We start from the raw sequence: 13,661 nt of genomic DNA on the forward strand, positions 1-13,661 counted from the left end.
TTGTGGCACTCCACTGGTCACAGGCCTCCAGTCTGAAAAACAACCCTCCACCACCACCCTCTGTCTTCTACCTTTGAGCCAGTTCTGTATCCAAATGGCTAGTTCTCACTGTATTCCATGAGATCTAACCTTGCTAATCAGTCTCCCATGGGGAACATTGTTGAACGTCTTACTGAAGTCGATATAGATAACATCTACCGCTCTGCCCTCATCAACTTCTTTGTTACTTCTTCAGAAAACTCAATCAAGTTTGTGAGACATGATTTCCCACGTACAAAGCCACATTGATTGTCCCTAATCAGTCCTTGCCTTTCCAAATACATGTACATCCTGTCCCTCAGGATTCCCTCCAACAACTTGCCCACCACCGAGGTCAGACTCACCGGTCTTTAGTTCCCCGGCTTGTCCTTACCGCCCTTCTCAACCAGTGGCACCACGTTAGCCAACCTCCAGTCATCCGGCACCTCACCTGTGACTATTGATGATACAAATATCTCAGCAAGAGGCCCAGCAATCACTTCTCTAGATTCCCACAGAGTTCTAGGGTACAGGTCCTGGGGATTTATCCACCTTTACCCATTTCAAGACATCAAGCACTTCCTCCTCTGTCGTCTGAACGTTTTGCAAGATGTCACCATCTATTTCCCTACAATCTATATCTTCCATATCCTTTTCTACAGTAAATACCGATGCAATGTTTCCATGTTTTATAAGAATTCACAGCAGGTTTTGTCATTAACAGAAAATAACTCAATTTCTTATAACACACAACTTTATTGAAATGCAGAGAAATGAAAATATTTTTAATCTACTACTATGCAACTTAAACTTCAAAAACCCCAATTCCACACAATAATGATTCACAATTAAGATAGGAAAATGACAAACGGTTTCTCACAAATGCTATGCATGGAATAAAAATATAGTCAGGGTAAACAAGCCTCTGTGAAATTATTTCTTGCAGTTTTGTTGTTTTATGTTAAGCACTGATGGCAAATGGTTGTCCATTGGTAATGGTTATTCTTCAATACAGAGCTCGATGCTACAATTAATATATTGGGTTCATTCTGAATAAATGGATTAATTTTCCCTGATCTTCCAATATGCGAGCCGTAAAACTGGGTAAAAAGGGGTGACATGAACAGGCATATACACAAAATCATAAACTGCAGGATAAACTCAGAAGGTTTGGCAGCATTGGTGGACAGAAAGGAGTTCTGAAGAAGGGTCACTTGACCCAAAACATTAACACTGATTTCTCTCCACCGATGCTGTCAGATCTCATGAGTTTTTCTGGCAATTTCTGATTTTGTTTCAGATTTCCAGCATCTACAATTCTTTGGCTTTTTGAGACATACATGCAAATTGTGAGTATCTGTTGGCCCTCCTGCCTCTTTATTTTGCATCATCCTCCAATAGGATCATGGCTGATATGATTATGGTCTCAACATCACATTCCCACCTATCCCCAAATAACCTTTGTTCAGCATGAATCCATCTCCCACTACATTAACAGCATTAAGTGATCCTACCTCTATTGTTTTCTCAAGAAGAGAATTCTGGAGACTCACAACTCTTTAAAAAAAAAACTCTTGTTCTAAACCTCAATGCCAATTCAACCTATTAAATGCTTTCTCATGAGTTAATATACCATTCCAGTCACATGAACGTAGTCTGAAATACTTCTTAAATACAGATACAAAAGCTGTATTCTAGATGATCTCTTATCAACATTTCATAAAGCTTTATAAAAACATCTATGTTTTATATTTCATTCCACTAGCGTTAAACGGCAACATTCCATTTGCCTTCCACATACTTGCTATAATTGCTTGCTGTACCTGCTTACTCATTTTGTGATTCATCAGTTATGTTAAAGAAGGTGTTATCAACAGTGCTATCTAGCAGCACCTGCTCAGTAATAACCTACTCAGTGACACCCAGTTTGGGTTCTGCCAAACTCAGCTCCTGACTTCATTACAGCCTTGGTTCAAACACAGGCAAAGGTGCTGATTCCAAATGTGACAGCTTTTGACTTCAAGGGGTTTGACCAAGTGTAGCATCAAGGATCCTGATAAAACTGGAGTCAATGGGAATCAGGGGAAAATCTCTTCTTTGGTTAGGCTGTACCTAACGCATTGGAAGATGGTCATGGTTATTGGAGATCTGTCATCCCAGCTCCAGGATATCTCTGCAGGAGTTCCTCAGGGTACTGCCTTCGGCCCAACCAACTTCATCAATGGTCTACCCTACATCAAAATGGCAATGTTCAATGATGTTGGTATAATGCTCAGCACCATTTGCGATTCCTCAGGTACTAATGCTGTCCATATTCAAGTGCAGCAAGACCTGCACAATATTCAGACTTGGGCTGAAGAGAGGTAAGCAACATTTGTGTCACACAAAAGCCTGGAAGTAACAATCTCCAATAAGAGACAACTTAACTATCACCCCTTAACATTCAATGGTGTTACCATCACTGAATCTCCCACTATCAATATCCTAGGGCAGAGGTGGGGAACCTTTTCATGTTGGAAGGCCACATTATGTTAGTTGTAATCTAATAAGGCCGCATCCAGGAAACTTTTATATATTCTTCAAAATTCACATTTTTTAAATTGTGGCGGTCAGTCTGTGAAGATTATTTTGTTGAATTTTCTTTTACTCTCTGGTATTTTAAATACATTCATTTTAAGATTAAAATAAAAATAATAAAGGATGAAAAAAACATATTAATAAAAAATAAAAGATTTGTTCTGCATAATTTGGATTCATTCAAAAGGCCACACACAATGGCCTAGAAGGCCACATGTAGCCTTAAGGCCGCAGGTTCCCACCCCTGTCCTAGGGGGTTACCATTGATCAGGCTAGCCAAACAAATACAGTAGCTACAAGAGCAGATCAGAGGTTAGGAATACTGCAGTGAGTAACTGACTTTCTGATAATGTAAAGCCTGTCCACTATCGACAAAGCATAAATCAGGAGTATGATGGAGTGCTCCCTGCTTGCCAACAACACACATGGTACAAAATAGCCCGCTTGTTACCATATTCACAAACATCCGCTCTCTTGACCACCGATGCTCAATAATAGAAGCGTGTACCATTTGCAGGATGCGCTGAGTCTCACCAAAGGTCATAAGACAGCACCCCTCAAACCCACAACCACTACCATCTCGAAGGATAACAGCAGCACGTACATGGAAACACCACCACCTGCAAGTTCCCCTTCAACTCACTCATCACCCCAGTTTAAAAATATATCACTGTTCTTTCGCTATCATTGAGCCAAGAACTATAGTGTTCTGCAGTATCTCATTTAGTTGTGTACAGTCAGCAGGGAGCTGCCCCCAAAATTAAGTCTGAACCCTTCGAAATTTTATGATCTCTGAAACAAGGGCAAGGAAACCTCCTCTGATTACAATGTGTTGTGTTTCCTTCATTGATGAATCAGTACTCCTCCACATTGAACATGATTTGGTGGAATCACTGAGGATAACTGAAGTGGATCTGTAGCTAGGTCATTACTGACTGAGCTAGTCAATTTCTATAAGACATTACTGCTGGGTTGGGTCTCCAACAGGTGGTGAGGGAGCCAACAAGAGGAAATGTTGACTTTACCGTGTTCTCACCAATCCACCACAGATCTATCTACAAATGATTGTGTTGGTAGGAGAGACCACCTCACAGTCATCACAGAGACAAAGTCTTCTTTAAATTGAGGATTATCCATTGTGTCATGTGACAGACTTTGAGCAGATCTAAGATCTCTAAACTGGGCATCCATGAGGCCCTCTGGTCTATCAGATATATTTAACTAAAATCTTTAACCAAATGGTGTGGAATTTCCTGATTCTATTATTACTAGATAATTCAAAATCAACCATTTGATAATTCTGGCTTAACATTGATGAGGACCATGATAGTAGTGCAGGTTTTTTTCTCCTGTTAGTTGTTAAATTGTCACCACCATTCATGATTGGATGTGACAGAACTGCACAGCTTACATCTGATTACATGTGGTTCTACATTGTCCTCAGAACAATTCAATTGCTTGTAACAATGTAAAGCATACCTTTGTTGCACTGACTTTCAAAGTACCCCAAGTACTCTCTTTTTGTTAATTACTGTTTGAATTGTGTTGATTTCAGCTCGTTGTTACTGTAAAGGGTTTTATATCATGAAACATGTCTATTGATTTTCTTTCCATTGTCTTAGTGGGAGTTCCTTTCTTTTTAAGTAATCAGCCTCTGATTGTAAAACCTTCACCATCCTTTTCAGATTCCTAGGCTTAGTATTGTGCTTCACTGGTGAGATGAGGGAAGGTTACTGGGACATAGCTCTCAGCCCCTCTTACCATGATCTTCTACCCTTGGGATAATCCTTTTGAGGGGCTTTAATTTATCTCCTTTACAAGTATATAGATTGTGTACAAGATAACAATCTGTCATCTTCAAAATGACCTGCTTATTCCTACTTTCTGTCTGATGACCAATTTTCAATCCACAGTGGTATTCAATCCTATGCAATTTATGTTTGTGTACTAAATTTGTGCATGAGATCTTAATAAAAACCTTCTGAAAATCCAAATATACAACATTGCTTTACCACTGTTACAAGTAATGTCAAAAACTATAGCTGGATTGTCAAATATGACAACTTTCGTAAATCCATGGTGACACAGGACTATGCACAGGACTATGTGTGCTGAAATTATTGGAAATAGTGGTGCAGGTTAAATAAATTATTAATAAGACATACAGGTTTCAATGCCTTATAAACAGAGTTAAAAATCACCTAATACCAGGTTACAATCCAACAGGTTTATTTGAAAGTACAAGCTTTCACAGCACTGCACCTTTGAGCAGGGAGAAGATACAGAAGCCTGAACACATGCACCAGACGTTTTCGAAACAGTTTCTACCCTACTGTTGTTAGAATACTGAATGGACTCACAAACTCTTAACATACCTGTACTTGTCTTTTTGCCGCTGTTTACCTATCATTTATTTATCTATGCTACTTAACTATGTGATCTGCCTGTATTGCTCGCAAGACAAAGCTTTTCACTGTGCCTCGGTACACATGACAATAAATTCAATTCAATTCAATTTTTTAGATTAGATTTCCTACATGTGGAAACAGGTTCTTTGGCCCAACAAGTCCACACTGACCCTCTGAAGAGTAACCCTACTTAACTATGTGATCTGCCTGTATTGCTCGCAAGACAAAGCTTTTCACTGTGCCTCGGTACACATGACAATAAATTCAATTCAAATCAATTTTTTAGATTAGATTTCCTACAGTGTGGAAACAGGTCCTTTGGCCCAACAAGTCCACACTGACCCTCTGAAGAGTAACCCACCCAGACCCATTCCCTCTGAATGATGCACTGAACACTATGGACAATTTAGCATGGTCAATGCACATCTTTGGACTGTAGGAGGAAACCGGAGCACCTAGAGGAAACCCACGCAGGCACAGGGAGAATGTGCAAACTCCACATAGACAGTCATCCAAGGCTGGAATTGAACCTGGGACCCTGGTGCTGTGAAACCACTGAGCCACCGTGCCTCCCCCTCAACTCAACTCATCAGGAAGCTAGCAGGTCAGGATCATAGGATGCACAAATAAATAAAAGATCAAAGTGTCATACAACTGATGTGATGTATTAGACAAACCTAGATGGCTGTTAAGTCTTTAATCATTTAAAATGGGGTTTGCAGTTTTGATTGATTAATATATAAATCCCAGAACTTCTTTCAAGTCACTGCCCAGCGATAACTTAAGGTTTTATCAGTATAAAATAGGTAAATTCTTAGCTCAGACAATGCATTAAAGGTGTGAGGTTAGAGTGTGTCTGTATCCCATCTGGAATGAGATGGACTTTATTGTGTGTGTGCGTGTGCGTGTGCGTGTGCGTGTGCGTGTGCGTGTGTGTGTGTGTGTGTGTGTGTGTCACCTGTAGTGTCACATGAATCCAAGATCCCAGTTGAGGATCAGTGGTGCTGGAAGAGCACAGCAATTCAGGCAGCATCCGATGAGCAGCAAAATCGACGTTTCGGGCAAAAGCCCTTCATTCCAGTTGAGGCCATCCTCATAGGTACCAAATTCGGTAATCAGCCTCTGCTCTGCAACTCTGCGTTGTTGTGTATCCCGACGTCCGCCTTGGAGGACAGTCGCCTGAAGATCCAAGGCTGAATGTCTTTGACCGCTGAAGTGTTACATATTAATCAATCGAAACGTGCATCCCGATTCTCAATGATTGAAAACTTGACAGCCATCTAGGTTTTAGATTAGATTACATTACAGTGTGGAAACAGGCCCTTCGCTCCAACAAGTCCACACTGACCCGCCGAAGCGAAACCCACCCATACCCCTACATTTACCCTTTACCTAACACTACAGGCAATTTAGTGTGGCCAATTCACCTGACCCTGCACATCTTTGGACTGTGGGAGGAAACCGGAGCACCCGGAGGAAACCCACGCAGACACGGGGAGAACGTGCAAACTCCACACAGTCAGTCGCCTGAGGCGGGAATTGAACCTGGGTCTCTGGCGCTGTGAGGCAGCAGTGCTAACCACTGTGCCACCGTACCGCCCAATACATCGTACCGTCTAATACATCGTATCAGTTGTATGACACTTTGATCTTTTACTTATAAATCTGTGTCCAATGTACTGTCCCACTAGCTACCTGATGAAGGAGCAGCACTCTGAAAGCTTGTACTTTCAAATAAACAGGTTGGACTAAAACCTAATGTGATTTTTAACTTTGTACAACCCAATCCAACAGTGCCACCTCCACATCATAAACAGCAGCAATGGAAATTATGATGATTCTTTCTAAAACACTACTATGGCTCCATTTAGAATATTGTGCATAGTTCTGGCCACGACATTTCAGAAATTATACCAAGAGATAAGAGAGAAGTCTGAAAAAATATTTGCAAGTATCATTCCAGGGATCAGAGTGGTTAGACTGCTGGTGTTGGTCTTTTTAGGAAAGAGGTTGAGAGGCAATTTATTACAGGTGTTCAACTGTTTGAGAGGCTGGACAGAGAAAATCAAGATAGACAATGCTCATTGGCATTTGGAATGTGAGCCAGAGGACATTGATTTCAGATGAAATCTAAAAATTGATGCAACATGGGAAAATCGGCACGGTGGCACAGTGGTTAGCACTGCTGCCTCACAGTGCCAGAGACCCGGGTTCAATTCCCGCCTCAGGCGACTAACTGTGTGGAGTTTGCACGTTCTCCCCGTGTCTGCGTGGGTTTCCTCTGGGTGCTCCGGTTTCCTCCCACAGTCCAAAGATGTGAATTGGCTATACTAAATTGCCCGTAGTGTTAGGTAAGGGGTAAATGTAGGGGTATGGGTGGGTTTCGCTTCGGCGGGTCGGTGTGGACTTGTTGGGCCGAAGGGCCTGTTTCCACACTGTAAGTAATCTAATCAATAATCAAGTTTCAACCCATAAGTGGTTAGGTTTTAGAACACATTGCCTGACATTGTGGAGGAAGACACAATCATGGTTTCAAAAGAGTAGTGGATAATTATCTGAAGAGAAAATATTTTCAAGGCTACACCTAAACATGGGGGATTGGAACTTGCCAAGAGCTGCATTGGGTATGACTGGACAAATGGCATCTTCTTATGCAGTAACCATTCTATCATTCTATTATTTTATTCTACCCCAAAATCGGACCTCTGCATTTTATTGTAACTTAATAAATGAGAACATTACAGTTTTGCTTCAGAGTCATAGAGTCATAGAGATGTACAGCATGGAAACAGACCCTTTTGTCCAACTCGTCCATGCCGACCAAATATCTCAACCCAATCTAGTCCCACCTGCCAGCATCCGGCCCACATCCCTCCAAACCCTTCCTATTCATATACCCATCCAGATGCCTTTTAAATGTTGCTATTGTGCTAACCTCCACCAATTCCCCTGGTAGTTCATTCCATGCACATACCACCCTCCGAGTGAAAAAGTTGCCGCTAAGGTCTCTTTTATATCTTTCCCCTCTCACCCTAAACCTATGCCCTCTAGTTCTGGACTCCCACACCCCAGGGAAGAGACTTTGTCTATTTATCCTATCCATGCCCCTCATGATTTTATAAACTTCTGTAAGGTCACCCTTCAGCTTCCAAAGCTCCAGGGAAAACAGCCCCAGCCTATTCAACCTCTCCCTGTAGCTCAAATCCTCCAACCCTGGCAACATCCTTGTAAGTCTTTTCTGAACCCTTTCAAGTTTCACAACATCTTTCCAATAGGAAGGAGACAAGAATTGCATGCAATATTCCAACAGTGGCCTAACCAATGTCCTGTACAGCCACAACATGACCTCCCAACTCCTGTACTCAATACCCTGACCAATAAAGAAAGCATACCAAGTGCCTTCTTCAATATCCTGTCTACCCACAACTCCACTTCAAGGAGCTATGAACTTGCACTCCAAGGTCTCTTTGCTCAGCAACACTCCCGAGAACCTTACCATCAAGTGTATAAGTCCTGCTAAGATTTGCTTTCCCAAAATACAGCACCTCACATTTATCTATCTTTTAACTAATTAGTTTAAATTAAGAAACCTTAACATAATTGAGATACATTTACATTAAAATAAGAGTATGCTATTCACATTTCAAGAATATTGTGTCATAAATTTCTAAATGTGCAGCAGTTCAGTAAATTTGAAAAAATATAGTGATTCATAAATAGTAAAAGAATATTGAAGGTCAGTTAGGGATAAGCAAATGTTACTGTTGACACTGACTTTCATATCTCAAAGAATTGTTTAAAACTTGATGTATATGGTATATGCTTTAAGTGAAATATTAAATAACTCAGTGCATTTACCTGAACAAGTTTGAGATTCCAGGGTGGGTGATTAACTAATCCTGCTATTTCTACCTGATTGGCTACAGCAGCCTGCAGTTCCACATAGGTGCTACTATCCAACTGTATACCCGGGAACAAATCACTGATCAGGCTGAGGAAAAGTGGCTCATCTTCATCCACCTGTTAATGAAATTCAAATTCATTATAAATTGATTACTCTCACACTGCTAAACATTCACATCTGGAAACCACAGTGGAGCAATGGCTCCATGAGAAACTGTCAATAAGCTGAGCTGCTGACTGCACAGGCTGAAGTGAATTCCCTTCTCTCTAGTTTTCATCCACGAGACGAAGCTTTGACCTGTCCATCCTTCAAAAATTATAACCCCTTCTTTAATCCTCCATTTTTGCTTTAAAATCTTTGAATACATTGTTGTGTCAAAAAAAGTATCCACCTGCTTGGAAATCCCTACAACTTGGCTTTGGTTTGTTTATTTATTTATTCAATATATTGTCACTTGTAGGAGAAAGTGAGGACTGCAGATGCTGGAGATCAGAGCTGAAAATGTGTTGCTGGAAAAGAGCAGCAGGTCAGGCAGCATCCAAGGAGCAGGAGAATCGACGTTTCGGGCATGAGCCCTTCTTCAGGAATCCTGAAGAAGGGCTCATGCCTGAAATGTCGATTCTCCTGCTCCTTGGATGCTGCCTGACCTGCTACGCTTTTCCAGCAACACATTTTCAGCTATTGTTACTTGTACCCAGGTACAGTGTGATGATGCTGTCACTTTAAAAAAGTTATTTTGTCCTTGGTTTTTCTGAAGATAGGTCATAAAGGCAGAGGCTCTGAGGAGTCTAGGGAGTTTAAAAGTTTAACAAAGGAATGGGAGTGGCCAGTTCTCCTGGTTCAGGTAATTTCTAGTTTTTTTAGCTATAGCAGTCACAAGATATGTGAGTCCAGAAAAGTTGCAAGCTTCAGCCAAGGATTTGTCTGACTTTCTTGGAAATCTCTCTCTGGATGTTGTTCCCTCCTACCTGTAAGAATCTGTTTGAATTTGCCTTTATGCTAAGTGGTGTGTTTATGGGAATGTTACTGTATTGGAACAGTTAATTAGTAATAATTACTGTATTGGGTTGGTTAGGTTTTCCAAGAGTTAAGTTATTCTACTTTCTGCTTTCTTTTGTTTTTCAACTGTTGTCATAGAGTCATAGAGATAGCCATCAGGCGTAGCATAGGGAACTTTTGCGTCGAATCTGAGCAGATAGGGGAAGACCTAAATGAATTTTTTTGCTTCAGTTTTCACCCAGGAAAGGGTCCTTGTTGTGAATGAGAACTTTGAGGAGCTGGGAAACAGGCTTGAACAGATCAAGATTGAGGATGTTGATGTGCTGGAAATTTCAGCAAACATTAAGATTGATAAGTCCCCAGGGCCAGACCAGGTTTATCCTGGGTTGCTCCAGGAAGTGAGAAAGGAGGTTGCGAAGCCACTGGTGAAGATCTTTGTTACTCACTCTCCATGTGAGTCGTACCGGAGGATTGGAGGGAGGCGAATCCCTAGCAATACAGACTAGTCAGTCTTACGTCTGTGGTCAGCAAGGTTTTGAAAAGAATTCTGAGGGATAGGATTTATGACTATCCGGAAAAGCATAGCATGATTAAAGGCAATAAGCATGGCTTTGTGAGGAGCAGGTCATGCCTCACAAATCTTATTGAGTTCTTTGAGGAGGTGGTGAGACAGGTCAATGAAGGTTGAGCAGTGGATGTGGTGTATAGGGACTTCAGCAAGGCATTTGATAAGGTTCCCCATAGTAGGCTTATTCATAAAGTCAGGAGATATGGGATACAGGGATCTGGCTGTCTGGATTCAGAATTGGTTGGCTGATAGAAGGCAGAGAGTGGTTGTAGATGGAAAGATGGACGTCAGTGGTGAGTAGTATCCCGCAGGGCTCTATTCTTGGGCCTCTGTTCTTTGTAGTTTTTATAAATGATTTGGATGAGGGGGTTGAGGGATGGGTTAGTAAATTTGCAGATGACACAAAGGTTGGAGGTGCCATTAATAGTATGAAGGGCCAGTGCAGGCTGCAGCATGACAGACAGAATGCAGAGCTGTGCTGAGAAATGGCAGATGGATTTCAACCTGGATAAGTGCGAAATGATGCATTTTGGAATGTTGAACTTGAATGCTGAATATAGGATTCAAGACAGGATTCTTGGCATTGTAGAGGAACAAAGGGATCCGGGTGTGCAAGTACATAGATCCCTCAAAGTTGCCACCCAAGTGGATATGTTTATTAAGAGACCATATGGTGTTTTGGCCTATCATTAACAAGGGGATCGAGTTTATGAGCCACAAGGATTTTCTGCAGCTCTACAAGACCCTGGTGAAACCACACTTGGAATATTGTGTCCAGTCTGGTCGCCCTATTGTCGGAAAAATGCAGAGGTTTTGGAGAGGGTGCAAAGAAGATTTAGCAGGATGCTGCCTGGACTGGAGGGCTTGTCTTATGAAAAGAGGTTGACTAAGCTCGGACTTTTCTCTCTGTAGAGAAGGAGGAAGAGAGGTGACCTGATTGAGGTATACAAGGTAATGAGAGGCATGGATTGAGTCAATATCCAGTGACTTTTCACCAGGGCAGGATTGACTGGCATGAGGGGTCATAGTTTTAAGATATTAGGAGGAAGGTATAGAGGGGACGTCAGAGGTAGATTCTTTACACAGAGACACAGAGAGCTGTAAATGCATGGAATGCGTTGCCAGCGATGGTGGTGGAAGCAGAGTCATTAGGGACATTTCAGTGACTGCTGGACATGCACATGGACAGCAGTGAATTGAGGGGTGTGTAGGTTAGGTTATTTTATTTTAGATTCTTTTCTTTTCTCTTTCCTCTGCTTTTAACCGTAATTCAAACTGTTTCAGTTCCCTTTCATGTCGAAGCTGCTTCATCTGTGGTTGAATTATAGCAATTTGCAAAGATTCCAATGACGTTTCTAGCAAATTTAAATCTCAAGCTATTGCTGTAATTACCTCTCCTTTTCTCACACATAAAGGTAACCCCAAGTCCAGCTTGTCTGCCAATTACATCAGCTTTGCCTTGCTCTCCTTTTGTTAAACTCCCAAAAGTCACTTCTTCCACCCCCAGAAAACTCTTCATGACTGAGACACATTCCTAACTTGTGTCTTGTAGATATTAGACAGGGTTTTGGGAGTCAGGAGGTGAGCTACTAGCTGCAATATCTTCAGTCTCTGACCTGCTCTTGTCGCCACAGTATTTATATGATGAGTCCAGATCAGCTTTTGGTCATTGGTAATTCTCAGATGGTGCTGGTGGAGATTCAGTGATGGTAACATTACTGAAAATCATGGGACGGTGACGAGATTCTCTTTAGTTGAAGATGGTCATTGTCTTGCAATTGCCCAAATGTTACTTGCACCTTGCCTTGCTATATTTCTAGTCGCAATGATACATGACTTGGAGGGGGAGTTACAGGGAGTGCTTCTGTTGTCCTGGATCGAAATAGTTTCAAGAATTTGGAAGATCATCTTGTCAGTGCATTGGTGAGTCACTGGACAGCAGCTGTGACAGACAGCAGGAGAATCGCTTCCTGAAGATGGGCTCATGCCCGAAACGTCGATTCTCCTGCTCCTTGGATGCTGCCTGACCTGCTGCGCTTTTCCAGCAACACATTTTCAGCTCTGATCTCCAGCATCTGCAGCCCTCACTTTCTCCTCCAGCTGTGATAGAGAGTCTTGTATCACATTGTAGAATCTCCAGTCATTTCTCTGTTTTAAAACTGATTTTAAATTCCCATAAACAACACTTTTAAAATCAATTATCATTTTTCTTTGTGCACATCTTCCTCTTACTCCAGAAAATTGATTGCTGGGCCTCTTGCTGAGATATTTGTTTCATCGATAGTCATAGGTGAAGTGCCGGAAGACTGGAGGTTGGCTATCGTGGTACCACTGTTTAAGAAGGAAGGTAAAGACAAGCTGGGGAACATAGACCAGTGAGCCTGACCTTGGTGGTGGGCAAGTTGTTGGAGGGAATCCTGAGGAACAGGATGTACATGTATTTGGAAGGGCAAAGACTGATTAGGGATAGTCAACATGGCTTTGTGCGTGGGAAATCATGTCTCACAATCTTCATTGAGTTTTCTGAAGAAGTAACAAAGAGGATTGATGAGGGCAGAGCAGTAGATGTGATCTATATGGACTTCAGTAAGGCGTTCAACAAGGTTCCCCATGGAAGACTGATTAGCAAGGTTAGATCTCATAGTATATAGAGAGAACTAGCCACTTGTATACAGAACTGGCTCAAAGGTAGAAGACAGAGGGTGGTAGTGGAGGGTTGGCTTTCAGACTGGAGGCCTGTGACCAGTGGAGTGCCACAAGGATCGGTGCTGGGCTCTCTACTCTTTGTCATTTATATAAATGATTTGGATACGAGCATAAGAGAAACAGTTAGTCAGTTTGCAGATGACACCAAAATTGGAGGTGTAGTGGACAGCAAAGAGGGTTACCTCACATTACAACAGGATCTTGACCGGATGGACCAATGGGCTGAGAAGTGACAGATGGAGTTTAATTCAGATAAGTGCGAGGTGCTGCATTTTGGGAAAGCAAATCTTAGCAGGACTTATGCACTTAATGATAAGGTCCTAGGGAGTGTTGCTGAAAAAAGAAACCTTGGAGTGCAGGTTCATAGCTCCTTGAAAGTGGAGTCGCAGGTAGATAGGATAGTAAAGAAGGCATTTGGTATGCTTTCTTTTATTGGTCAGAGTATTGAGTACAGGAGTTGGGAGGTCATGTTGCGGCTGTA

The 13,661-nt window shown here is 41.8% G+C and overlaps 1 protein-coding gene across 1 annotated transcript in view; it reads right to left on the reverse strand.

The window, feature by feature from the left end:
* LOC122540182 (dynein axonemal heavy chain 8-like) overlaps positions 1-13,661 on the reverse strand; it is a 1,320,893-nt gene that overhangs the window by 428,982 nt on the left and 878,250 nt on the right. Inside the window, exon 49 of the mRNA XM_043675532.1 lies at positions 8,862-9,023. Within this exon, the coding sequence (XP_043531467.1) occupies positions 8,862-9,023 (162 nt within the window). The remainder of the gene's footprint in view (positions 1-8,861; positions 9,024-13,661) is intronic.

Source organism: Chiloscyllium plagiosum, chromosome 3 (genome assembly GCF_004010195.1).
Source record: "Chiloscyllium plagiosum isolate BGI_BamShark_2017 chromosome 3, ASM401019v2, whole genome shotgun sequence".
Lineage (NCBI taxonomy): Eukaryota > Metazoa > Chordata > Chondrichthyes > Orectolobiformes > Hemiscylliidae > Chiloscyllium > Chiloscyllium plagiosum.